We start from the raw sequence: 27,708 nt of genomic DNA, 5'->3' as shown, positions 1-27,708 counted from the left end.
GACCCGCTAGACAAGCCCTTAGAGAACGATGCGGAGGGCGTGTGGAGCCCCGACATCGAGCAGAGCTTCCAAGAGGCCCTGGCTATCTACCCGCCTTGTGGCCGGAGGAAGATCATCCTCTCTGATGAGGGCAAGATGTACGGTACGCCCCGCCCCTCTTTCACTTTCACTTTCACATGGATGACAAAAAGTATTTTACACACGTGCACGCACATACTTGGGTTCCCAGCACAGCTGTCACTTCCACTCGGTCCCACTCGCATTGTGAAACATCTTGCAAGTGTGTTTAGAAATATAGATTTTCTAATCTGATGAATTGGAAGGTGTCGTGGTTCATGATTACCATCCCGACAGTTTTCTTCTTTTTGATATTTTCTTAAGACAGGCGGCCAACTGATTCTTGTTAATTAAGGTATTAGAATATATAAATAATATGAATAAATAAAAATAAATAAATAGTAATCGTAATTATTATACTATGTGAAGAATGTTTGTCTTTTTGCTTTTCCATTCGACCAGCTCAGCAAATTCAAATAATGTGTTAGCGCCGCCAAGCAGGTGTCCGCAAAGGTAAGCCGGCGTTCATTCATGACACGTCGCTGAAAGACATTCGCCACCAAATGGCCTTGGCACGGCGTGTCCTGTCCTACGCTGTCTTGGACGGATCCGGTTGTTGGAAAACGCATCGGTTGGACACGAGCATTGGCGCTATCAGACGAGCTCCGTCATCGCCTAGTGTTGGGACGTCGCCAAAGCACTACTTGAACACGTAGGGGGGGGGGGGGGGGGGGTTCTTTGTCACGGGGATAAAAGGTTCCAAGGGGAAAGTGTGATGGGAAAAAAGTGGAGGGGTCCGGTCCGGGGGAGGGTCGGCCATCGCACCGGGGAGCACACTGGACTTCCAGGAATGGCATGTGCGCTTGGTCGTCCGGGGGTTCAAGGCAGCTCAGCTGTAACCCTAAACCAGAATAGACGTTTACCCTTTGAGCGCCTGGAGGGGAGGGCGGGGGCAAATAAACACCAAGGTGGACAGTGGTTTCTTGCACAGCTCACCCACACCTGTCCCCTCTCTGTACACGAGCGCTATTTCAGGGATTTACCTCGTCGTCACCTCCCTGTTTGAAAATCATACTACCTCTCCAGCTCTTCTTACTTTTCAGTCCCCCAAGTTTCCTCACACAACCGTTTCCCCGAAGCTGACCAGACGCTTCATCGTTTGTAGCCCCGCCCCCTCCCCAGCGGTTCCGCAGGTGCTCGCTAAATCACCATCTAAGGTCACCGACTCGAGTCATTCAAGCAGCCGCGATCAATGCAAAGCCACTTTAGCGGTCTTTAGCGTCGATCATGTCGTCTCTCGGGAGGTGGCCAAATAAAATGTCTACCGGGCGATGAGTCGCAAAGGTTACCTCGTGGCCTTCCGCTAGCTAAATACGGACTCGGAGACAAAACAGCAAAATAACAATGCGACATACTCTGAATTTTAGGCTGAATTCCTGGCTGAGGAATGAATGGCTTTCTCTGGCACAACTATGACATTGAGTCTCTCCAGGCGGCATCGTCGGAGGAATGCGGGCTGCCTTGTAGCCATTGTGAATTCCGTAATTGAAGGGAATGTTTTCAGCTCCCTTGTCATACATTTGCCGCATTTTTCCCGGCCCTTGAGCTCATTACTCAGCAGGCCTATTAGCTGACGGTGTCGAGGATATTGTGGCGGTTCCGTGCGCCCGACATGCCGTCCCGCCAAGGAAAACATTTCCTGCCTTGTGTGGCTCTCGTGCTGGAATAATAGAAAGAAGAAAAAAAAACAGTTGGTTGTATGAAATGAAATGTTTGTTCGCCTCCGTTCAAGATGCGTTATTCGCTCGCCGACTCGGGTTGTTGCATCCTGTTTGATGCAGCTGTTTGCTTTCGTCACACTTGAGTCGCTAACAGCTGTGAGAGCAGCTCTTATCCGGGATTTGGACCGTTTTGTTCATGTCGGATAAAAACGAGAGAAGACTTTCCTTGCTCTTGTGAATTAAGTCGAAAAAGCTGACAGGATTTTCACACAGTTTTGTAAACAAAGAATATGCACGCAGCCAAACGTTATCCCGCTAAGCTTCGCTCGCGCAGACCGTTATTCTATTGTTGTCTTTTTTGTGTGCCGATATAAATATGTTATACGGCTCTCAAGGGGTTCTCATTAAAAACGTGACGTAAAGGTCAGTGGGAAGCAACGGGGAGCCCTTTCGCTCCGGTGTAAACTTTGACAGTCAAGTGAGAGATTCAACGGCAGGCTTGACCTGGTGCCGCTTGAGCGAAGGCATTAGGAAAGCGAAAACAACCTAATTTGGGTTAGAATTGGACAAACCCAGGAATTTCCACCACTAAACTTATGACTACTACTGGATATACAAAAAAAAATGCGGAGTTCCGCAGGGCAGCTTTCTAGAACCATTTGTAAAGTTTGTCACTAAACTAGTATGCAAAAACACAAAGTAGTTATTGTTAGTAATAAATTAATGTAAAATGAAAATAAACTACCGAATCTTTGATGCAATTAGGTACATATTAATATTATTACTCATCGTTCGAAGCGTATCAGTCACCCTGAAGATTCTTGCATCATGGCCACTGGTGTGTTTGACTCATTGTTAGCATCGACATGACTAGCGTCTTTTCGGAGAACAAACAAACCTCACGGGGGTGAGGGAGGGAAATCACACTCAACCAAGACATTCCGTCAGCCTTAAAGTGTTCTTCCTGAGCAGCCTGAGAGCAGTGGAAGGAAATCTGAAAAAGGCACTTTGCATGTTTTGATGTCAGATTTTGCTTCAGATTAGTTATGTTCAGATGTATGGTCTGCAGGGTTTGCACAAACAGGACATGGACCTGTGGGGCAGATGCAGAAGTCAGTATATTGGAATGTCGGGAATGTCCTGATCACGCTGGGCCATTGAAGTAGATTTATGACCTGCCTGGTCCAAGGATTGACTCCGGAGGGGGACACCAGGGTGTGCCCTTACTGACTCCGTCAACCTACACCAAAATGCATAATGGACCGAGTCTTTCAGGGCCAGTGACACCACTGTATAGTCGGTATAAAAAGTCTACACACCCCTATAACAATGGAGGCTTTGTGACTTTTTGTATCCACCGTGAAATGTAAATTGAATCAAATTTATTTTAACGTGGAAAACATCGTTGGTTAGTTGATAATTATTTTTGGTTGGCAGCCGTTTGGTAATGTGCAATACCGCCACCTATAGGATTGGAGTGGAAGTGGAAATTGCGAAACCTCCCTCACGTCACACCGGGTTGGCACAAGTCGCTTGCCTGGCTAATTCTCACTAGATGATCTCAACCCCGAGTGGATGACTCACTTCTGATCTCGTGGGTGTGTCGGAAAATATTTTTAATGGGACCTTCCCCAAGCATTTGGCCAAGGAGTGGCGAGCATCTGATACGAGAACAAAATCAACACGTATTATTGCTTTAAGTCACTTTCCAATCTGGGCCCCAGTTTTGTATTGCAGTCTTTCTATAAAGTCCCTTCCGAGCATCATTTTTGAAAACCCTTGTAGTAATTCTACACTTGTTTGTGGGTTAGCTTTTTTGGCTAACAGATATTATATTAGCATCAATCTTCCTGCTTCTTTACCTGAAGGATCATTTTAATTTATAAGTTTTCAGAACGTTCTTTTATTTTTTGAAGGCATCTGGTCTAGTCTCATGAATCATATTCCTGATTTTGTGAAGATGATGGGGCTGAAAGGAAAGCGCATGACCGTTGCCCTCCGGCGTAACCGGAGCCTCTCGACGAGCGGGCGAGGGTGACTGCGGCGAGGGGAACGAGGCCAAGATTTACTGTGGGCGTAAAGGCCTATTCCATAAACATTGACACACAAACGCCAGCTGCCTGGCAGTGTCACTAGACTGGGCCCCCTTTTGGTGCGGTGGCCTGTGTTGTCTGTCCCGGGTCGGGTCCCGAGGATCTGATAGCCGCCGCGGTCGGTCGCCACCTGCTTGGCCAATGTGAGCTGTCTGTCATTAGTGGACGTGCGCTGATCCGCACCGGCTGCGTAAGTACAAGTGTGGACTGTCACTCTTTGACACTAAAGCCAGCCTTCACGCAGGACACGTGTACTTGGACGTATATATCCTGCAACAGACCAGCGTGTCCAGATTTTATTCTCAATGTCGCGCACAGAAAAATTGACTGATGTACCATTTTGAAAATTCGGCGACTTTTATTAAAGTCAAGTTCAACACTAGAGCCACTCAATTTAGCTGGTGTGACAAAAACTATTTATTCTATTTAATTATGTCACCACGTTTTTTATTTTTATTTAATTAAATTTTATTTATTTTATTTATTTTAATTTTATTTTTTATAAAAACATATTTCCATTCTGGGAAAATATTTTTGAGATACAAGCGGATCGTCATAGTGACTATGCAGTTCTAGTTACACAAGGGAAAATTGTTCATACCGCTTCGAATTGCATTTGGTCCTCTGAGTGTAAATGAATATTCACATTATCTGTAAAAAAAGAAAAAAAAATGAAAGCAAAGATGCATCTTAAAATAGTGTTGTTTTCATTCCAGGACGTAACGAGCTGATTGCACGCTACATCAAACTCCGCACTGGAAAAACGCGGACCAGGAAGCAGGTGAGTCCAACCATCCCTATTTTTGAAGCCCTTTAGAAAGTCCTCCCCTGCTGAGTGATGGTCCCTTGGGCAGCCGCCATCCCGATGACTGATTCGGGGCCAGCCGCCCGGCCTACGGATGCAATGGGATCGCGCGTTGGCGCGTTTTGTTTTTTGCGCCCCGTCGCTTGTTAGAAGCGGCGAGAAGCTGGGGAATACGGCCGTGCGGGATTTGCAACGCTATCCTCAAGCGTGGCATCTGATACGCACGGCCTGATGTAGTGGTGGCAATGATGGATGAAGATCAGCTAAGTCATCTGGCACGGTCGCTCTGGGAGGGCTGCTGACGGATCCGAGGCGGACAACTTTATTGACTTAAAAACTTTTCCGCTCTTGTCAACATTTATGAAATGCCACAAACAAAAAATGATTGCGACATATTGCAACTGTGGAGCTTCTGGATGATCTCAGGATGAGCTGACTTGAAGCCATAGCACCTGCAGTTTGACAAAGGTCCTTCAAAGTCTGAGGCTGACAGTTTTGTTTGCATTTGAGACTTTTATTAGGTAAATACTGGTCATAGATAGTTAAGTTTTTTGTTTTTTTTGGTGTGTCCTCCAGGTGTCCAGTCACATTCAGGTGCTTGCACGTCGGAAGGCCCGGGAGATCCAGGTGAAGCTGAAGGTACGCTACGTGAGTCAACCTTTATTTCCTTGCTTTTCTTAATTATTATGAAATAGCAGATGACACACAAAAAGTAAGTGGCAGTAACATATCTTGTTTTATGATTATTTTTTTATTATTCATTTTTTATTTATTAGTATTTATTATTATTATATTTTGATTGATTTATTTATTATATTTTGTCCTGTTCTCGCTATGAAGATGGGGCATCGTTTTCAGTCCTAATGGAGCGTGTCATGTATTCACATTCCAATTGGCCGATTAAATTGCAGCCTCTAATTGAGGTTTTTAATGGTGACGTTTCATGAAACTTATTTCAAAAATCCCCGAGGCGTTACCGTGTACAATTATGAGCACGCCGAACAAACCACAATTGTCAGGGAACAAATGAATCCCCCCCCCCTGTGTTATTTCCCCCCCTCAAGCGATGACCACTCCAAAGTGTTCCGGTGTCATCCTAGTCCCTCCAGTACTTTCTCAGTTTGCATTTCTCCCTCACATAGCCGCTTTAGCAGCCGGCAGCGGGACGCTTCCTTGTCATGCGAGCCTTCAGCTGGCTGAGCCTCTCATGAGTCACGGGGTTAGCCAATATGACGGAGGGGCGATTTTTAAAATACTCCTCTGCTGTAACTGAGATCCGGAGCGCTCGCAGCCCCGCTCCCATATTTCAACGACGAAGAATGCGTCGGGTGGCCTTGCCGTTCAAGTCCGCTGTGCTTTCAGGAAACCACGGCGGATTTGGGCAGAGGCGTATCGCGTTGCCACAAAGCACAGGACAGACAGTTGACGAGCAGCTGACGATGTTGTTTTGGTTTTCTCGTTTCGGTGACATCTTTTTCTTTTTCCCCCGACCGTAATGATTATATCACCTCGTGACCTGATTGGTCCTCCGACATAAGCTCCTTGTCGTCGCCCCGACAAAGCAATAAAGTAAATAATATTCACCTGTGCCGCAAAGTAGCGTCAGGCTCTTCAGCGCCCCCTGCAGGAGCTCCGCGCCTACTGAGTGGTCCCCGTTTGCGTTACTGTGTCCCCCTCTTCGTCCTCCTTCCATAGGACCAGGCCGCTAAAGACAAGGCGCTACAGAGCATGGCCACCATGTCCTCGGCCCAGATCATCTCGCCCACGGCCTTCCAGAACAAGATGGCGCTCCAGGGGCTCTCCAGGTCGGCTTACCCCACGACCGGTGGGGTGAGTCGCTCGACAGTAACCATCAAAAAGATTTTTCCTCACATTCCACTTTATCTGAGCTACTCTGCCCATTTCTTTCAGTTTTGGCACGGGGCTCTCCCAGGACAGCCAGGAGGCCACGAAGAGTGAGTGAGCCGCTCTTGGCGTTGTCGATCGTATCATCCGCGTCTCATCCGATCCGCTGAATGCGCATCAGATGCATTTCGGATTGGGTGCGCAAATTAGAGCGCCTGGGTGTAAATGATAAAGTCAGCTGTCAGACGTCAGGCATGCCGCCGTGCCCCCTGCGCCTTTAGAGGTCAGGCGGTCCAATTAGTACATGAGACGGGGTCGCGAGGCAGCCACGGTTCCTGACATGCCTCTCTCTTTCTCTTCTCCCTCAGCATTAAGCCCTTCTCCCAACAGAGTTACGCCATGCAAGCGTCCGGCCCGGCGCCCATAACAGGTGGGTGTCGTTCTCTTCCTCGCTCCTGTCGTGTTGACAGAGCGCCACGGCGCAGGCAATATAATACGTGATGATCGTAAAGACGCGGCCGCGCCCGCCTTTGCGTGTTTTGCACTCAAAGCGCCCGCTGTCTTCCCAGGTTATGAAAGCACTGCGGGGCTGTCCATGTCACCTGGTGCCCCCCCTTGGCAGGGGAGATGTATCGCCGGCTCCAAGCTGCGAATGCTGGAGTTCTCAGCTTTCCTGGAGCAACCTCAGGACCCGGAGACTGTGAGTGGACAAAGTTGTTGACCATGTGGAAGTCTTTCTAGTCTTTGATTCATGTACTTATCACTGGCGGCGCTAGAAGGGGGGCTGTGGGGGGACTGGTCCCCCCTGAAATTTGCTTGGATCCCCCCAACTGACTTTTGGGTGTTATTTTTATTTTATTTTATTTTTTTATTTTTTTTTACCCACCTGAGAGAACATACTATATCAGCATTTTATGCGAATTTTTTTTTTCCAGTTTTTTTTGTAGACCCCTGAAATATCCTAGTCATTGAAATTTAATGTGACTAACTTTTTTTTTGCCTCCCCCAGTTCAACAAACACCTTTTCGTGCACATCGGCCAGTCCAACCCCAGCTACAGCGACCCGTACCTGGAGTCGGTAGACGTCAGGCAGATCTACGACAAGTTCCCCGAGAAGAAAGGAGGCTTGAAGGAGCTGTTTGACAAGGGGCCGCACAATGCCTTCTTCCTTGTCAAATTCTGGGTAAAACACTTAGAATCATGTGTCAATGAGCTGCAATGGTTTATTTATTTTACTAAATCCTTAAATTGGAGCCAGGCGGTCCCTCCCAAAGTCATGAGGGTGAAGTACAATACGTGCGCCTGCTAATGTTTTCTCGCACCTGTCGGCTGTTAATGGTCCTCACTGGCTCGCAAGAGTTGCAGTTAGAGGACATTAAGGACAATTCAGACAGTTAGCACAACGGCCCGGAAAAAAAAAAAAAAGAAACGAGGCATTGACGCAGAGCTCGCTTTTGCAACGTTTGTATTTTCCCCCCTGATGATGTTGATGATGATGTGTTACGGCAGCCTTGGGGAGACTGGCAGCTCTGAACTTCACCAGAGGAAATGTGAGCCCGGCCACCTGTCCCTGTGCGATTACACCCGGTCCAACACTTTTGCGCTCCCCCCCTCCCTCCCCCCGCTCATCCTAATGTACTTATTTATAGAGCAGCTCCACCCCAAAACACACATATATGTGAGAAGGGCCAAAGAGCAAAGCGCGATGACCGAACTCAACTTAAGACGGTGACGGATAAGACTTTTCACAAGCGTAGTCTGCGGCCACGTAACTGCCCTAAAACAATTTATATAAAATGTATTTTTTATATATTTTTTAAAATATTTTTTTAAATACTATAATATTTAAATAATAATAATAAATATATATATATATTTTATATATATATATATTTTTTTTTTTTTAAATAATATACGTTAAGACTCTGTCTGAGATTAGATCAATTCACCAATTGATGTAGTAGTTCAGTCATCAATATATAGTCTGCAAATATTCTTGTCAGGTGACCACGTCTCCCCAAACTGTCCTAGACAAGCTTCAAGCCATTCTAGCGCCAAGGAATTAACAGATTATCATGTACGTGTCTTGGCGAGAAGTGCGGGGGGGGGAGATTCTTACTGAGCCAATTTGCCAGCCTACATTTTGTTTGTTTCTCATAAAGCTATTTTTGATATCGATAAAGACGTGAGAGATCGACGACGGAACATCAAGTGTCGATTGCTGGATCGGATATAATTCAACGTCATGTTTTGCACAAACTTCCCCGGGATAGACTCCAGCTCACGTTTTTTTGAAAATGAACAAACGGACGCTTTGAGCGAATTGTAAAATATACAGAGGGGCCGACCCGTTTGCATCGCAAGGTGTCGTGAATGTCAAGTTGAAAGCGCCGCCTCGCCTTTTCATGCCTGCCAGATGGCTTTTGTACGTATGGGGTTACCCTTCTCACATGTTGGACTTCCGCATTATTTATCGCGGCGGGATAAAGGACATTTGTGAGTGACAGCGTTTTGGAAGCGCTCTTAGGCGGGGCCTTTGGGGAAGGGCAGCTGGTCAGATTCCCCGCTGGCATTTGAATGAGAGAAAGACGAGAGCCGTCATGTGTAGATCATCGGAAAAAAGGACTGTCATAAAAGTGAGCAGATAGAACTGGAGACTTGGAGTGTGAACCAGAGAAAGAGATCAGTCAGTCAATGAAATTTTAAGTCGCTCCCTTCCCCGGGGGTTCACCTAAGCCACGTTTTCAGCAAGTTGCTGTTTGGTTCGGCGGAACGCCATTTTCTTGATCGCTCTTAGAATAGTATAGCGAGAAAGTACGTAGCTACGTCATGAATTCGATAACCAAAATAAATATCTGGAAACAATGGCCTCTCTGGCTTCAAACAACAAAAACGAAAATCACTTTTCTTCACTCTCATAAAGAGCAGGCACGACACGCCGCGACTTGCAATACAGGTTGGCATGGCGACGGTGACAGGCAGATGACCCGCTACTAAAACTATGGCATTCCAAATTGAATTTCCCACAAACGCCCCTGACGGCCACCGGCTGGACCACCTCCCTCCTCCCGGCCCCTCCCCCTTCCCTCTTTAGCGCCCGTAGCCCTGTCCTAACAGATTGTCGCACGCTTTTGAAGTGCCCGGGGAATCTGATTTGAGCCGCCTCTGCTAAATTGTTGCACAGCCGGCCGGCTCGGCGTGATCTAATCAGCCAATTGTATGCCGCTGATTGTAATTGGATGAATTCCCTCGCAGGCCGTAAGGCGGGCCGCGACGCTTGGGCGAGGGTGGCCGGGGCCTCGGGGATGAAGACAAATAGCGGAATTACAGCGGGTCCAGATGAAGACGAACGGGGCGATGAAGAGATGAGGAGGATGAGCAGTGTCTCCATGGCCCATTAGGAGGCAACGGGGCGGGGCTGAAGGCAAAACAGGCCAGCTGTCAAAGTGGCAACGCACCTCAATCACGACCCGTGATCGGATTACGCTCCGACGTGAAGCATCTGCATGCGCTCAACTTGGAGGCGCAAATTGACCTTAAGAAATCTCATTTTTTAACATTTAGAGTTTACGGATTTGGCTCTCAATTGGTTTAGCGCTTGGGACCATTGCAGCTGCATCCAAGCACCAATATGAGATTCGAAATGGGAACGGCCTGGCCAATAGGAAAGTAGTAATTGGTGTCAAGGAAATATTATCTCGACTGATAAAATATTCTATCACCAGTTTGAAATGATGTTTTAATTTTTTGGGCATCATCGGTTCCTCAAGTGCATTTAGAGTCCAAATTGCCCCGTCAGCAGTTCCAAAGTGTTGTTGCTAGTTAATCCAACCTGGCAAGACGTGGATCTCACAAGGAGGCACGTAACATCTTTGGAATCTTGAGGCTGCTTTGGCCGCCTTATTCAAGGTCAACTGGGCTCGGCACTTTGAATGCCTTGTGGCTTTGCAGAGAATTACTCTCCAGCTTGATTGAGCTGTAAGATTCTTTGTCCGACTGACTCGCACCACTTGGAGGAAGTCGCCAGGAAGTTCTCTTCTCAAAAGACGTTTGATGTTGTTCTGGGTGTTGGAGGTTTTCTTTGCTTATCAAACTGAGTCGGACCTTTTGTTCCTTCCCTGTAGGCTGACTTGAGTGTGAACCTGCAGGACGACAGCAGTTTCTTCTACGGTGTTTCCAGCCAGTACGAGAGCTCTGAAAACATGATCATCACCTCGTCCACCAAAGTCTGCTCCTTTGGCAAGCAGGTGGTGGAGAAAGTGGAGGTAAGGAGAAGTCACTTGGGCAGCTTATCCAGAAGTTGAGATACGAGTGTTTTATGCTGTTTTTTATTTATTTGTCTATTTATTTTATTTATTCATTTTCATCCTATGTGAAAAATTACTAATACTGTCGTTGATTCCTGCAAAGACACTTAGAGTAGGTGTGAAAGTCTTCTTCGTTTATACCTGCGTGTTTGTATTATACTGCCCCCGGTGGCCAAGTCACACACAACAGAATAAGTCACAATGAACTAATAACTAGTATTAAATTTGTGCATTCTCTTTACATTTGTTTTTACTTTATGTTCTTCCAAAGTACAAACATATGTAGTGTTATTTTCCTAATCAAAAAAGTCCACTTTCATTCTGGACCGGACAGCATTTTAATACACCGAACTACCAAATCTTGAATCACTCAAAGACAGTGAGTGCACATGATGTCATGAATTTGTGGCGGATTCCAGTCAACGAGCACTGACCTCTGGTCAGGAAGTTGACGTGAGGGAAGAAAAAAAAAATAAAAAATCCCCTCGATGACTCACCCTGACTCTTCCCGTTAGATATACACAATGGAGGCCCTGCCTCCACCTGCTCCTGATAGATTATAATATACAATATAAACACACACACACTGAGGCGTCAGTCGACCTCATCGTGACACTTACTGGCATCATGATCTGATTATTCTTGTCATGAGAATTATGTTTATTGTCACGTCGGGCGCTATATGCTACATTACATACGCTTTATTGCATTACACTTATTACACGATTTTTTTTTTTCCTTCAAAATATATTACTCTTCTGTTTACCCTTGAAATTGCAAAATATATTCTCACCGAGGTGACATGTTTGTTTGTTTGCTCAGACCGAGTACGCCCGCTTCGAAAACGGCCGCTACATGTTCCGCATCCACCGCTCGCCGCTGTGCGAATACATGATCAACTTCATCCACAAGCTCAAGCACCTGCCTGAGAAGTATATGATGAACAGTGTCCTGGAGAACTTCACCATCCTGCAGGTAGGCACACACCTTCATGTACTGATAAAAATAACCGAAGAGTTGTAAGTTGGACTCAAGATGGCGGCGAGCGGGCTTCAAAGACACTGGCGGCTTGCATTCCTCCTGGCAGAACGACAAAGGCCATATTGAGCCCACACGGCCGACGACATGACAGCATGTCATTAGGCCTCTCAATGGACTGATTGACTTCCTATTGACTGTGAAACATGCACACACATGCGCACACACACACACACACACGACACAGCACAATGTGTCTGCGTACAACAAGCTGTGTATTTGGCGTCAGACAATTGTGCGTATTGTGGACTAACAAAGCGTGTGCTTGTTTTATGCTGAAGCGTCAGGGACATAGTGTCTCGTCTAGTCTATGGGTGGAGACTTTTTGGGCCTTTAGAGCCACCGTAGTTATCGTCTTTTAATTCTAGTCTGTGAAATTGTGCCCCCCCCTCTAAAATTTTCTCTCACTGAGTAAGCCCCATCTTTCTTCATGCAAGTAAATATTTCAGCCACATTTTTATGCTTCAATTTGATGAACATTGTGCTGCTCTTTATGACCACCTGGGGGCAGTATAAAATGGCCAAATGGATATATACAGTGCATGAAGACCTCAGTGTGGCAAAAATATTTGTCACTCTTTTCAGAGGATAAAGAATATATGCATGTGAGTATTGTATTTTTCATCTACATGTGTTGCGCCACTGTTTGTGTCGAAGTGTTCTAACAGCGACAAATTAATTTTGGGATTTTGTTTTCTTGTGTTTCACGTTTAATACATTTAACCATAGAAGATCGCACTCTCCTTCTTGTTACCTTCCCGCACAGGTGGTGTCCAACAGGGACACTCTGGAGACCCTGCTGTGCGTGGCCTACGTCTTCGAGGTGTCCACGAGCGAGCACGGCGCCCAGCATCACATCTACCGGCTGGTCAAGGACTGACACCACGACGGCAACTTTGCCGCTCCTCCGCACAAAGACGCGCTCCTCGGTGAGCTTCAGGCACGAACGCGACCCAGCTCGAGGAGCGCCAACATTTCCCAGGGACGAAACTACTGAGGATTGCCAAGACCAGGAACCGGGCTCGGTGTGCGGGACAGTGACGGGAAAGGACCGTAACGCACTGGGGGTCTCCATACCAAAGCCTGGCCTTGAAAAAGACCTGCATGAGAACGTTGCCATTGGTGTTTTCTTTTTTAAAAAAACTGATTCTAGTAGCGCTTGTTTTGCTTTGTGTCATGCATGTGCAGGAGTTAGGCTGACTCAGGGTGCCACCTACTGACTGAAAGATGAATGGCACACGTAACTGAAAATGTTGGCAGAAAATTGCACAACCCGTTTTGTTTTTTGTCCCTGTGCCAATCACGTGTGTGCGATTTGAATCATGATATCGTAAACCTGCCACAGATAAGAGAGAGCCTGACTACGTGATCAATCGTAATCACTTTTCGTGTTTGTGTGTTTGCTGTTTGAATGTCTCGTGTTGTCTTAAGACTCCCAACAACAACAAAGGCACATAATGATAATAATAGTCATGGTGATATAACACTGCTACCTTGAAGCACAGGACAGTTGGGTTTTTATCTGGATTGGAGAGGTCGTCGACTGTCTCGTGTTATTTGCCCTGAAGTGTCAGATGAAAATATAAGTGTTTCTTACGGAAAAAAAAAAAAAAGACTAGTGTTGCATTTTTGTTTGCAAAAAGGCTTTTACAACAAAATACCTTTAAAGCTTTCTTTGCCATGATTAGATTTTGGATTGTATTCATTTTGAATGTTTTATTATTGGGCATTTGCGTTACTACACTTATTACATTAAACGTGAATGTTTAATACACTGCCATTGATTTGGATGGGTGCAGATTAATATTGTGTAAATCAATGGTTGTAGCAAACGATTTTATTTTTGTCTTAGTGTATTAAACACGTTTAATGTAACATGTACAATTTTTATATTGATTAGTGGCATCTTTTTTTTAATTGTAATTATTATTGCTGCACACAAATGCATTCGGTTATTTGAATTGTGTTTAGGCGGAAGAAGGTATACACCCACGGGTTGGTTCTCCTCCTCCAGATGCGAGTCATTGACCCACCTAAGAGGTGTGTGTGTGAAAAAGATGCCCACCACTTACGATGCTCGGTTTTCCAATCACGCGAGGGGCACCATGAACGTCGCATGCGGCTTGTTGACGCTTTTGCTTGTCGCGTGGCGGGCCGAGTCGCGCTGCTCGCCAACTTCTTACTACAAAAACTGCTGGATTCGGAGTTTCCCTGGAATCGTCGTGGACACGAAGGCCTCCGAGAAACGAGGGGCTCGCTTGCTCAGGTCTTACCGGGAGGAAGGCGCGCTGACATGCAGCCGCAGTTGCTGCTTAACGACAAATGGTGAGTTGCAAATCAACCGTGCTGCGTTCAAGTTTTATTCTCATGCTCGGTGAACCAACAATCTGTCTTTTCTTTGAGCGTCCTGTAACGTGGCGGTGTTTCACTTCGACGCCACGACAAACAACTGTTGCCACTTGCACTGTCCAACTTTGGAGAGCTGTCTCATCAGCCACAGCGCTGTTGCTGTCCTCTACAACGTCACTCTTGGTAAGTTAAATATTAAATATATAGAGAGACTCATTTTTAAAATTTAATAATATTGTGCTGGAGTAGCGTAAGCCACAAACATGTACAACTTATGCTTATTGGGTTCGTGCAAAGATCTAAACGTGGGGAACAACTCGTTCAGGTGTGGATCCTGACCTGTTGGTGTTTGGCAAACACCTCACGTCCAACATCCGCTTGGGTCGCATCAACGCTTCTGAATTGCTTCCCTTGGACAAGCGACAATTTTTCCATCCACCCCCACCTCTTGCCACCATTAAACCAACCAGCACCCCGAAGACCACCAGGAGACCCTCAACAGTCACCCCGAAACCTCTTTCATCATCTGCCACCACATTCCAGTCAAGCGTACCTCCTCCATCCAGTTTAGCTTCAACACCTACTTTCCTCCCCACAATCACCACCACCTGTCCTCTGACTTCTTCAACGTCCACAGGAGGCATCAACAGCAGCGATCTGATGTCTGTCAAAGAGCCAGGCGAGAACAACTCCACCACCCAAACGTGGATTCGAGAACGAGGCACCAACAATCCGAGCAACCAAACCCCGGTTAAAAATGGAGACAAAAAGGAGCCGAGCACCAAGAGGTCATTTCAAACGGCAGACATCGATGATCCAAGCACCCAAACATCATTCGAAGACAAAAACAAGTCAAGCGCTCCGACGAAATTTCAAGAGCCAGACACCGAGGATCCAAGCACTCAGACCTCTGTTCGACAGCGAGTTTCAACTCCGGACAGAGAGGACACCTCGGCGGATTTGGGACCCGGGTATCACGGCCTGCCGGTGGTGCTGGTCACCTGTGTGGCGGCATTGCTGGGCTGTTTGATTTGGCTGGTTACAAGCCGGAGGGCAAAGAGGAGGAGGATGGAATGCCATCGTGCATCCGGGACAAGAGAGACCATGCGTCTGATCAAATACGATCTGAAGGTTTGAAGGCGGGTCTGATCTGGAGGGCTGTATTTAGTCGCAAATCAAGACATCTTTTTATTTTGGTGAAAGGACGCAAAATTACATAAATACATCAGATGGTGTTGGAGACATTGCAACAAAGTGATACATTTGCTCTCTGTTGCAGCTTGTCACATCTTGAACACTTTCTTGACGGCCTCTTTGTACTGCAGCACTGCGCTCTCGCTGTCGCCTTGGTTCTTCAGTCTGCTTACCGAGTCCTTGTACTCTTGCACTTCGCTTCTTTCCAGCAGACGCTGGCGTTCTTGCTCGCCGCCATCCGGCTCGCGTAACAGCGTGTCCAAGATGTTCTTCTGGGACGGGCTGCCCTCCCACAAATACTCCTCCATGTCTGCAACCGTCTTGTCGGCCTCCCACGCCTCGGTTTTCTGAGAAAAGCAAAATATTATTAGTTGCTTTTAGACTTGACGTCACAATATTTTTGCTATATTTATTAAGCACAGTGATTATGCTAATATGAGCTAGCGAGCCTTCCGTTCCCACGACGTGGGGAAGCCTGAACGCCGGATTTCGGCACCAAATGGAGGTATACGGTCACCTCGGTTGTGGCGGGTAACAAGTCGGCCCTTTGTGGGCTAGCATTACAAAAAAACATCCTGACGCTTGCACAAGGACTGTGCCGGTCATTGTTTGCCTAAAGGTCACCAGACGATTTTCGACTCCCGGCCAAGTGCATAATGGGGAAAAACAAGATGCGCAGGTTGAGTGAGGCTTCTTGCTCAAACTGTATTTGCACTCACCCAGGACTCGTGGTAGAGGACAGTCAACAGGTACATGGCGTAGTCATAATTCTGTTGTCTCAGTGGACAGCTAAAAGGTGCAAAGAGAAAGTGAGTTTTTGTATAAATAGTGATGAGTGTGTGTGAGCGTTCACCTGTCGGTAGTGATGGTGAGGACGTCCGACTGTTTGCAGTATCGCTCCCCGACTAGTTTGATTATTTTCTTCCGGGCGTGTTCATCCAGGTTCAAACTGGACAGCTTCACCTGCGCACCAGCGAAAAAAATAACAAGGTTGGTCACGTGATCAATACCAATTAAGGCCTTGTTTTTTTATATTTATGGTTTCACTGCGTTTGAAGGCTTGACGGGAATCATCAAATGAACCCGTAGTATGTCCCTGTATTGTACTGCCCCCTGGTGGCCAAGGATGAGCACGGAAAATGTCACCTGACCTTGAGGAAGGAAATCAGGATGCAGCAATTATTGAATTTGTTACATTTATTGATGCTGCTTGTTGTGTGTCCCAAAGTGCAGCAAGTTGGTCCCAGCTGGAGATAAGCATGATCTTCTGCTGTGTTCTGATTAAATTCTTAGACTTTCATGTATTGTGTTGTGAGCCATGCATGACCCCAATTCGCCACAACAGATTAGACTTGATAATAATGTCTTGAAAATGAATAGTTTGACACTGGTGACATGAATGCTTGAAGACAAATACACATGCTAAATCTGTTTTAAAGACTATTCCCTTCAGTAAGCAATTGCATTAGTTTATAAATAATAAACAAAAAAAGTTTCTGGCAATAGAGACATTTTGTAAATAATCCATCACAAAAAATTACAATATGTTGATTCTGGTGGTGACAAAAAAAAAGGAAAACTCACTCGGAGATGAACGACACGAGCGGCGGGGTTTCGTATGGAGAGGCCGGCCGACACGTAGTCGCTGCTCTCCATCTCGATGGGGAAGTGCTGCTCACACGTGGCGTCTGTGTCCAAAGCGGACGGCCACGCGCTGCAGAACGCTGGCGACACAAGGTCATTAGGAGGAATATTTTCTTTAAATAAATAAATAAGTCATCACGCTTACGTTTGAGAGCTTCACAGTGTTTTCTGATTGCTGCTGGTGTCAAGTGGAGAAAGTTGGGAATCTGTTGAATGAGACAACACATGGCAAAAAAAAAAAATGTTTTTTGAGCCTCATGTCAAGATGGTTTGTTTGTGTTGGGTAATTTACAGTAAGTACTGATTTAAGTTGACTATGTCACATGGGTCATGATTGTGTGCATGGTGTCGTGGATTTTTTTTACACACGAGCATCTATGCTGTTTGGCAGAAATGATCAATACCAGCATCCCACCTTGAGCAGCTCCAGGTTGCCCTTCTTCTCTGGTGGGACCCCTCCTTTCACAGGGTAGCCCATCCTCACAGGTAGGGGCACAGCGGTGGCTCGGAAGGGGGTCGCTGCTGGGTAGACTGCCGTCCAGTCCTGGTCCACTACCATCTTGTCCGTCCTCGGTGGTCCTGGCTGAGAGCCACACACAGAGAAAACAAGTTAACATCATGTTCCCAGGTTTCATGAAATCTGACTTACATCTCTTCTTGGCCTTTTGGTAAAAGTTCCTCTGTTGCCTCTCCCAGGAAAATCTGAAATGAATTATAATGGGGAAGGTTAAAAAAAAAAAAACACTTGTAAATTAAAAAAAGAATATCATTATTACAGTCAAATTTGAAATGGATGTCAAACCACGTGTTTTGTCATAGCCGAAAAAACACACAAAATATAAAAAAATCATCTAAAAAAATAGAATTTTATGACGTGCTGAGATATTTTTACTGTCCAATTAATTTGAAAAAAAACCCCTAATGTCCAATTAATGAGCATAAATTAAAGCGGCGCACGAGAACAGCGTCACGTTCGTTGCGTCATCAACGTGTGCCGAAGAAAGCGTCTGACATTCCCCCTCATCTGCCGCCTCAGATCAGAGCTTAACACATTGGCGAGACACGTTATTCATAGCTCCCTTTATAATTTACAAATAGAAAAAGAAAAAATGGATTATGAATTACTACTAGACGCATATTATTTGTAGTGACCTCACCGTAGCGCAACACTTAGCTGAGCGTGATCGACAGCAAAGGCGTGTGCAATACTCACTTTTATTGCCACCCGAGTGTACAGGCGATGCCGTCGCGTATGTCAGCCTGTTTGACAAATGCGCTAGTCCAACGCCGACGACGTTTAGTCGATTTAAGGACAGCAGCATTTTCTTGCTTGCGTGAGCGGCCATTTTTTCCCAGTCACTACGGATGCCGAGAAACGACAAATCTCATCTGCCAAATGGCGAAAGTGAATTTCCTCGTGTTACCGTTGTTAAGTGTGCATTACATACGTGAGGAAAAGCCGGACAGTAAGTGTCAATTAGTGTTGTCTGTCAGTCTGTCTGTCTGTAAAAAAGGGATTCTTTATTTCTGTCTGTCTGTCTGTCTGTCTGTCTGTCTGTCTGTCTGTCTGTCTGTCTGTCTGTCTGTCTGTCTGTCTGCGAGCTCTCAACCAGCTGTGATGTGAGACGTTCATTTGCCCTCGTAAAGCGACATTACCATGGGTCCTGCTCGCTCTGTAACGTCCACCGAACAACAACACTTTCCCAGTAAACGAGTCACGTTCAATACGGATACAAGTGATGAAATCTCGCCTTGTATACTCGACGTTTCTGGTTTAAAAAAAGCAAACACGTGGAGGATTTGTGTGGAACTGAAAACTATCGAGTAACCTTGAACTCCGCATAACGTCCATGGTCGAGCTGCCAGTGATGCTCTTCAAAGTCCCGCGAACGGACTCCGACTTAACGCATGTGTGTTCTTTGTCACTTTTTGTTGTTGTTAGAGCTAACACTGAATGTTTCCTCACAGTTTAATCTCCATATAAGATTTACTTTTCATTCAAATGTGTTTTTTTTACTAGCCGGACTTGTGCCACACAGCTGAGGATACATTCATGATTAAATCTGCTTTTGGCGCCGTCTTCGCGTTTGAAGGTAAGCCATTTTACCGAATGTACATTCATATTTTTATAGTTTTATTGGGTTAGAGGTCACAATAAAGGTGTGTAAAAAGTTTTAAATGTATTTATTTCGGTCTCAGTTTTGATGTATCACAAAAAAAACCGTCCTTTGAACAAGGGTGTGTCGACTTTTTGTACGCAGTGTTGTCTACTGTATCTCAACTCTGCATTCATATCAGCTAATTTATTTTCCAGCCTTGGTGGTCATTTAGATGTGAATTCAATGTGCCATTGTTAGAAACTCAATCGACACGATGACAGCAGTCCATGTGGTCCTTGTCATGGGTCCCTCAATAGCTGTGAACAGACGTGACTTTTTTTTTTCCATAACAGCTTTTCAAATTGCTACCACACACACACACACACACACACGCTGTTTAAATATACTTGTATGTATCAAGTTCAATGTCTTTTCAGAGACAAGACACTGATCTCCTGTTTTGTCCTCATCCATAGACTTTGGTTTAAATGTTTCGTGTCATTTAGAATTGGCTTTAGAGGAGCTTATGGTAAGTCCATGCACATTTCCAGCGCATTTAAAAAATCTAAAATCATTTGTAAGCCATTTATCTTTAATTTTATCTACATTTTGTTTATATGCATTGTGCTTTCCAACTGTTATATTTTTCATAGCCAGTGAAAACATAGCCGTGCCCACCCTCCATAATGGAGGGCCGGGCTTCTTTCAGTCATGTTATCTCCACATCTCACCACTCCAGGTATGGACGCACATGGTGGCGGCCCGCCGAGTGAGCGCACATCCGGAACCGGAAGCCCCCCGAGATCGTCTTCATGACCTCCTCCAAGTGCTCCCTGCCCTCGGCAGACCCTCCCTCGGCTCCCTCTCTGAAATTTGGAGCTAAAATGGGCGAGAGACGGGCACGCTCCTTCCACATGACGTGCCACCTACAGCAGGACTACGGCACCAGGCTGGGGGGCCCCTTCGCCCGCTACAGCCCCAACGGCTACGCCGGCACCAGCCTCAGTCTGGACCAGGAGACGGATGCTGAGGATTCGCCACCCGTGGCCGGCGGGGACCTCGTTGCCGAAATGGGCCGCTACTCTCCTATTTCACTGGAACTGGACCCCGCGGCGGTGAATAATGAATCAGGCGTCCCCCGCTGTCCGGCGGCCAAGGACCCGGCGGCCCTGCAGATTGGCCACGGCCAGCTCCCCGCCGCTTCGGCGCCTCTGCCGCCTTCCAGCTGGCTGCATCGCCACCAGAAGGAGTTCCAGCGGCCGTACGTCAAGACCAGCATGCAGGGCGATGTTTACAACTTCCTGGAAAGACCCGCCGGACTGAAATGTTTCCTCTACCACTTCCTCGTGTAAGTACCACTCATCAGACCTTTAGTAAATTAGTTTGCTCTAAGAAACTCTTGTGGCACACCGGAAAAAATCTTATGTAATGACAAATCCTATTTCAGTTTCACCTCAAATGTTCTTACTCTGTGTCCGGGACGTCGGGCGTGATGGGCAGATGCTTGGTGGGCCGGCGTCTTTGGCAGGTTGATTGTATCTTCTGATTGGAGCAGGAAATGTATTGGTTGATTCAAATACCGGTTTTGATGATTCTTAGAATTGATTGCGAGTTCAATCAATAACTGCTTGACGGTGCGCATTGATGTGCAGGTGGACCTCATTTTGTGGCCACTCTGCGTGTACAAATGCCTGTTCGGTGTTTGTTGTCCCTCTCTTGTTAATTACATCTAGTACAGTATTAGGTTCTGGCTCTCAGAAGTCTTGTGTGTGCGGTGAGCTCATTTAAAGAACCAACCAGAAGCAGGTCAGCGTGATCTGGTACACCATATCCAGTACGTCTGCCGTCTTGCTCTGCTTCGTCCCGCTGTCAATAGATGGGCGGCCTCATGCATGAAACATGGATGAGCTTCTCTTAAAAAAAAATGTCATCATGTGAATGCGAGCAATGTTTTTGTTTTTCGCCAGTGTGGTGACGCCGACCTGGCGGCTAGCGTCTCACTTTGACAGGATGCGGCTGGATTAGCGCTGCTGTTGCTCCACATGAACACTGAACTGGGAATCGGCTCCATTGCTCAAATCCCAACTACCAAAATAGATTGAAAATTTTGTAGTCATGTAAAAAAAAAAATGTATACATTGGAAGAAAGGAAAAAAAAACAGAAAATACATTGTCCGCAGATCTTTGATGTTCCCAAGATTAAGTATGACGCCTAATCCGACTTTATAATCCATAGCAAACATTTTCTTTCCAATTTAACAGAACGTTAGAGTAAATTTAATTTAAAAATTCCAATTATTTTATTTTAATTAACATTCAGATTTAAGAAAGCAAGGAATTTTTTTTCCCTGTTCATGTTTTATGAATGTATCGGTCTAAAAAAAGTGATATCGAATATCCCAATTAGTTTGGGTGCCACTCACTGCTACCCTTTTATTTCACCCGGTCATCAAATTTGATCAACAATGGAAAGCAAGCGCTCATCTGCGTGAAACCGAGCCCCAAGTGAGAAAGGAGGACTCAGTTCTCCCTCTTCACATATTATCCCCTACCTGTTGGCAGTTAATGGAAACACCGGGCCACCTCTCATTTCCATTGTGTGCCGCGTTGCCGATGAACCCCCACCAGCAGTAATTGAAGCTCAAATGTTTCACCCGGACAAAGAAATAAGAACCTGAACCCGCCCGTCGGTTAAAAGTAACGATGCTTGTCGATGGCTATCAGCGGGGGGGGGCTCTTGAATAATTGGCGGGGGGCCGAGATGGAACATAAAGGCTCCGATTGTGTCGCTCATTGCGGCCCTTAATAGGCGCGTTAAGATGAGTCGTCACTCAATCACGGATCGGACGGACGCGTTTTCCACCGAGTCGAGAATACCATTTTCAGAATCGCCGCCAGCGACCGAGGAAACTCTCAACGCCACACACACACACATGTCTTTGGGAGATTGCGTTCAGACAACCGTGGCCCAGAGATCACATTTGGACACTTCCCTTGAGTCTTTTACATAAGCGGAGGGAACAAACTGTGCAGTTATGATTCCAACTGAAAGCATAATCCGACCCTTGAACTCATTCGGACGCCTCATCTAGCACTCGGCTTTCTCCGTACTGAACGACACGATTTTAGCCGTGATAACCTCATGTGGCGAATTCCAAAGGTTGGCGACGGACAGCACACCTGTCGTTCGTCCGTCCGTCCTGGCCAAAACGTAGACGCCCAGATGTTGTCTGCAATACTTGCTTTAGGGCTTTGTGTATTTATAACCCGGCAGATTACTGAAATCAGCCTCCGGGCTTTAGCCTCCTCCTCTGTGCGTATGCACGTATGCAGAAGCAAAGCCATATATTGCATATCTACTTAGGAGAGATTACGTTTGTGTGGGCTGCTTCCATTTCTTGTCGGTAAGTTGGTGGGACGTGTTTGGAGTCACTCGTACGTATTCATCGCGGCGGCACACAACGCCAAAAGAAAAATGGCGCTTATTACCCATATCTCATTAACTTGGTCAGTGTCTCGACTTCCCGTAAATGAAATAACCAACTAATATTGCCCAAGTAAATCCATCTGGCACAAACAAGAGGTAATTTGAGCAAAAAAGTGTGTAATAATAAGAATATGAAGCTAATAAGCTAATCAGAAGCTCTCGGCTTCAAAACGTTTGCTGACCCCTGTGATAGAGATTCCTCAGAGGTTCCTTCGGCTGGAATATAAATAAACGAGGCAAGATTATCGTATCAGATCATTAGCGCTACCAAGGTGACTGACCGAGAGCAATATATTATTAAAAAAAAATTTGATACAGCCATTAGCATTCTCAGTGCAGTTCCACTTGTAACCTTGGCCCGCTTGTTGACTCCAACCTGTCCATTTATTTCCCCAACTATTAGGTGGACAAGATGATGGTTAAGCCAGGATAGAATAGCCGCGCTTCTGGCTTGCAGGCTGATGTGCCGTAATCCGTCTTTAAGCTCCTCCCATGGATGGGATGGCGATGGCTGAGCCCTGTCTCCGACATGCTTGCTCAACAATCATGGCCGGGGCAATTTGTGTGCGTTGAGATCCACCATAGACATCTCAGCTTCTTGTTATGATGGTACGTGTTTATATCAGAGGCCCAGTGGAAAACATATAGCAAAATATCAAGAGTCTAAATTCAGAACAGCTTAAAAGGATTGCAGCCAGAATATATATTTAAGAAAAAAAAAAACTTTAAAAAAAGTTTGGCTTATCAATACACCTTTCACTTAAAAAAAAAAAATGCTCAGCTATTGCTTTCCATGTGGTCTTCACATTTGCATTCATGATTTTTCAAACTAGCTCCGAAGCTGCACGCTGGGATTTTGAATTTTGTTACTAATTCTCACTAAAGCCCCATCTGTTTTCTTTTAATCAGATCGCACATCGCACAGGTTTTATTGGCCCCCTGGGGCAAAGCAAGGTTGGATCATGCTTTTAGCGTGACCCTGTCCCGTCCTGTCCTGTCCTGTCCTCCACATCTGCGTGCAACAAAAACATTTCCCCTCGCTAGCGCCGCAGTCAGCGTTGGAAAATGCCGACTCACTCATTGAAACCATGAGTGGACACAAAGAGACGCTTCTTCATCTGTGAGCTCGTCCCATTTTCGAGCCGAGGGCCTCATTCACCCGAGAAGCCTCAACCCTCGCATTTCGGCACACGTTTGCCCAAATCGTGTGTGTGTTTAGGACGTGGCATCTGTGTGCGAGAGGGGTCAAGTAATCCTCAACCCGTAAAATCACACGCCCATCTGCCCAATGTGTCAGCAACTTTGAAGTCGAGAGGCTTTCCCTTCCATCCCCCCCCCCCCCTAAGTGGACAGATGGAGACAAAAAAGTCAAAACAACAACACAAATTCAGAGGGGCAAATTCACACACTCTTCTTGCTGAAGTTGTTTACTTTCTGCGCGGTATGAATGGGAATAAACAACGGACACTTACATAACCCCTTTTTAGCATATGGCGCGTAATCCAGCTCGGAGCACACAGACACATAACGTACCCTCTGCTACTTGTACGTGTTTTTTTTTTTTTTTCGTGTGTGTGTGTGTTTGCTGAAGCGAGCCCAATCACGATGCTGCTGCATGCAAACATTGCTGCCATGTCATGTAAAAGCACTCCAAAGATGCGTCCAAAGGATTATTTCAGGGATCGTTAAAACACACGAGTGATTCCGCGCTTAATCCCGCTGGGGTTTCGAAAGAGACCTGGCAAAGCTGCGAGGCCCGCGGGACGTGAGAACAACCCTGTTAAAAGAATGGAAAATTTTGATTTTCAAAAGACTCATTTAAATAACCACTACATCTACGAAGCAAGCGTGCATGTATTTTTAATTTTATTTTGACAGTTTATTCCTTATTTATTTTGTAGTTGTAGTGTTTTTGATTTGCTCTTTTGTCCAGTTGTACTAACCTCGCACTGTGTTCCTCTCCACAGCTTCCTCATGGTCCTGGTGTGTCTCATCTTCAGTGTCCTGTCCACAATCGAGCAATATGCCGACTTTGCCTCCGGATGTCTTTTCTGGATGGTGAGTAAAAATATGGTGCTTCGAGATTTTTGCTGTTCTTGGCTTTTTCTTCTACGTCTGATTTTTATGTACATACCCTGGTTGTACACACGGAATTTTTAGAAAATAAAAAGATTTAAAGCCGGACGTGATTGTAAATATGACGTGTAGTACCTAGTCTTAGCCACACGGTGGCAGTAGAAGCTCTCAAGTGGCGAGTGACTAATTATTCGGCCAATTTTGCTTTTGAATACGACGGGTGATTACATTTTCACGTTATGATTTTCATATTCACAACGGAATAGGTAACCACGATGTCGCCGACAACACAAATGAGTTTGACACCTCGTGCGTACGTGCATGATTAACATGAGAACGACATTACAAAGTGACGTGGCTCCACCAAAGTGTTGGAAACTGTTAAAAATGCCTTTGTTAATATAGGCCCATCCGCGGGGGGGCTATTAAGGCTGTTTAATGACGCAATCAATCGAGATCTTACAACAGGTGGAAGGACGTGAAGGCTGCTGGCTTGGAAACTCTTCAAAGAGCTTGCATCATCCTTTTTTTTTTTTTTTTTTTTTTTTACCAGCACACTGGGAATATAAAGTATAAATACACATGCAGCTACTGCGCCCACACACACACACGCATGCACACACAGTTTATGTACCACCTCCCGAGTTGTACGTGGGGGCCAGCCAAAGGACAGGATTGAACGCCGTGTTCCGTAAACTTTTGGCCAGTGCCCTTCGACGACCTTCTGTCGTGGTTATTCATTTATTTATAACTGAGAAGAGCCAAATCAAGCAGAGTATTGTATACATGTACCTTCCCGTCTTGCTTTCTTTCTGATTTCAAACATAATGGACATTTTTGAGTAAATTAAAACAAGATTATACTGTAATTTATTTTCTGCAAATTTGTTACATTTTTGCTGAAAGAAAAAGTGACTAGTCCTTATTCCATTTCTCCCCCTCATGTCCCCGAGTCCTTAAAATGTACTCTTTAGTTGGCCTCCCCGCGCCAATTTTTTTTCCCCCCATATCGTGCCATAAAAGCCGATAAGATAAACGATTAATCGACCATGTGTGTAAATAGGGGCGCGGCCAAGTATTGCGCCGGTGATGATTGGCGGCCGTGGCTAAACTTAGAAAGTTCAGGGTCTGCTGTCATGCGTGAAGCACAGGCTGCTTGTTTTGGATGGCACAGAAGAGGGTGGGGGGTAGGGGGGGTCATTGGTCCTTGAGGATGTTTGGCCTTGGGCGCAGCTGCCAAAGTAAAGCAAAGCTAGCCATGGGCAGGAGGCACACACACACACGTGTGCGCACACACACAACGGTGTAATGAAGTAGCTCATCTGTATCTTGTGTGGACCAGGCAACATGTCCTCACAATAGACAAACATCCACACAATAATGTTGCACGTCATAAGTTGGAAGACACTAAAAGGCTTTTTTTTATTTTTTATTTTAGGAACAGTTCAGACCCACTTGGCTAAATCTCCTCTCTAATCACTTTTTCTTCTAATCTGTACTTTTGTGCCTATGATCGTCATCTGGCTGTGGCAGATTACCGCTGTTTTCTGTCAACATAATATAGTTTCCACGTATCCAATACGCATATGGGAACAGCATCTGGGTGACCCATTTTATCGAATTATGACTTTAATCCCCTCGCACATTTTTTCAGAATTCGGGGGCGAACTGTATACCCTTGACTGGAAAATATAATCCAGATGTCGATATCGAAAGTACTGGAAAGGAGACGGAGTTGATATTTTGAGGGGCTGCTGGTTTTTTGCTCAAATGAATTGAAGGTACATTCATGTAATCTGAAAATAAATAAGTCATTTCCAAAATGCATTTCCGCATAAACATTATTTTAGAATTTATTATGATGATGGAAATCTCAATGAGGATGCATTACATAATTATTTTAACATTTAACCCCATCCTCTTTTTTTTTTTTTCCCCGAAAAAACAAATTAAGATTGCTGTGCTTTCTAATTGATTACATTTATTTTTAAAATAATTTAAAAAAATACTAGATATTATTAGCATGAATATATTCTAAAATTTAAATGATTAACATTTTAAGGGTAAGCATTTCACTACCCTTTGATTAAAAAAATAAACCCTGAAAATGCATTAAAATCAATTAATCGGATGAGAGAATCTCCTTGTGGAAAAAACAGAACAAAAAGAGAACATTTTTGGTCCTGTGTTTGCACGACAGTATTTTAACTAACAACCATTTTAATTCATTGCTATGGTCATACAGCAGAAATATAATTGAATTACAAAAAATAAAAAACACACACAATTTGTCAGTATTGGTATTTCCTCTCCATCCCAAAATACTCACTCACATCACAGTCAACCCTCAACTGTAGTTTATTGACACAACTCGCTTCATTAAACTAACTTGAAGTCGTAAAGCGCCACTTAATTACTCCACTGTCTACATTTTCCGCTAATAAAAAAAAAAAAAAAGCACGGTTGCTTCTGTCCAAATATTGCTGCCTCTGATGGACAGACCATTGTTTTGCGGCTCCACAGTGCCGTGTTATTGCAACAGGGCTCCCGGGGATCGCGTTTCATACGAGGGGTGGCCCTTTCGTGAGTACCCGCCGGCCACCCACACGCCCCGACTCGCAGCGTGCTAGCTAAATATTATGCATACTCGGCGACCGCACCATCTGTATTGTGTTATATTGTATTGTATCTCTATCGGGCCCACTCAATTAAGTCACACATCACGTTTTTTTTTTTTTTTTTTTTTTTTTTTTTTTTTCAAAAGTGTGCCACAGAGTGGAACTTTGGTGGGAAACGGGCCAGAGTAAAAAGTAGCTACACGGGGGGTAATTATAGCTCGCAATAGAAACGGATTTTGTGATTTCAAATGACTGCATGTCAACTTGCGGTTTCACATACAAGGGCTACTTTGGGCTATATTTTTGCAGACCCACTTGACAGCTCTGATGCTTAAAGGGAGTAAAAGAAGCCGCTAGGATTGGCCAGAATTAATAA

General features: G+C 45.4%; 4 protein-coding genes across 12 annotated transcripts in view; 3 read left to right on the top strand and 1 right to left on the bottom strand.

Moving 5' to 3' along the window:
* On the top strand, positions 1-13,758 carry LOC125970908 (transcriptional enhancer factor TEF-3). 4 transcript variants are annotated; one of them, XM_068651063.1, is made up of 11 exons: positions 1-142; positions 4,588-4,652; positions 5,253-5,315; positions 6,372-6,506; positions 6,588-6,631; positions 6,890-6,951; positions 7,091-7,221; positions 7,531-7,704; positions 10,646-10,786; positions 11,651-11,803; positions 12,633-13,758. In XM_068651063.1, exons 1-11 carry the CDS (start codon positions 136-138, stop codon positions 12,744-12,746), a joined length of 1,089 nt encoding a protein of 362 aa, XP_068507164.1. In that variant the 5' UTR covers positions 1-135; the 3' UTR covers positions 12,747-13,758. The 4 variants fall into 4 exon arrangements, with proteins under 4 accessions (XP_068507164.1, XP_068507163.1, XP_049579612.1 ...); XM_068651062.1 differs by having other exon boundaries at positions 5,253-5,324; XM_049723655.2 differs by having other exon boundaries at positions 6-137; positions 5,253-5,324.
* Positions 13,759-13,804: 46 nt separating this feature from the next.
* On the top strand, positions 13,805-15,596 carry LOC125970904 (MANSC domain-containing protein 4-like). The gene is made up of 3 exons (XM_049723644.2): positions 13,805-14,191; positions 14,270-14,398; positions 14,541-15,596. Exons 1-3 carry the CDS (start codon positions 13,924-13,926, stop codon positions 15,350-15,352), a joined length of 1,209 nt encoding a protein of 402 aa, XP_049579601.1. The 5' UTR covers positions 13,805-13,923; the 3' UTR covers positions 15,353-15,596.
* mrps35 (mitochondrial ribosomal protein S35) lies at positions 15,379-18,405 on the bottom strand. The gene is made up of 8 exons (XM_049723654.1): positions 18,267-18,405; positions 17,703-17,755; positions 17,469-17,636; positions 17,199-17,259; positions 16,994-17,133; positions 16,263-16,372; positions 16,129-16,198; positions 15,379-15,756 (listed from the first exon to the last, which is right to left on the bottom strand). Exons 1-8 carry the CDS (start codon positions 18,397-18,399, stop codon positions 15,499-15,501), a joined length of 993 nt encoding a protein of 330 aa, XP_049579611.1. The 5' UTR covers positions 18,400-18,405; the 3' UTR covers positions 15,379-15,498.
* kcnq1.2 (potassium voltage-gated channel, KQT-like subfamily, member 1.2) overlaps positions 18,383-27,708 on the top strand; it is a 70,484-nt gene continuing 61,158 nt past the window's right edge. For 2 of the 6 annotated variants that reach the window (XM_049723634.2, XM_049723635.2), the window contains exons 1-3: positions 18,626-19,146; positions 19,892-20,500; positions 24,607-24,697. In XM_049723634.2, the coding sequence (XP_049579591.1) occupies positions 19,965-20,500; positions 24,607-24,697 (627 nt within the window). In that variant the 5' untranslated portion in view covers positions 18,626-19,146; positions 19,892-19,964. Of the gene's footprint in view, positions 18,520-18,625; positions 19,147-19,891; positions 20,501-24,606; positions 24,698-27,708 lie in introns of those variants that run through there. The other 4 variants (XM_049723637.2, XM_049723636.2, XM_049723633.2 and 1 more) reach the window with 3 other exon arrangements.

Source organism: Syngnathus scovelli, chromosome 6, assembly GCF_024217435.2.
Source record: "Syngnathus scovelli strain Florida chromosome 6, RoL_Ssco_1.2, whole genome shotgun sequence".
Lineage (NCBI taxonomy): Eukaryota > Metazoa > Chordata > Actinopteri > Syngnathiformes > Syngnathidae > Syngnathus > Syngnathus scovelli.
This window is presented reverse-complemented; position numbering and strand designations above follow the sequence as displayed.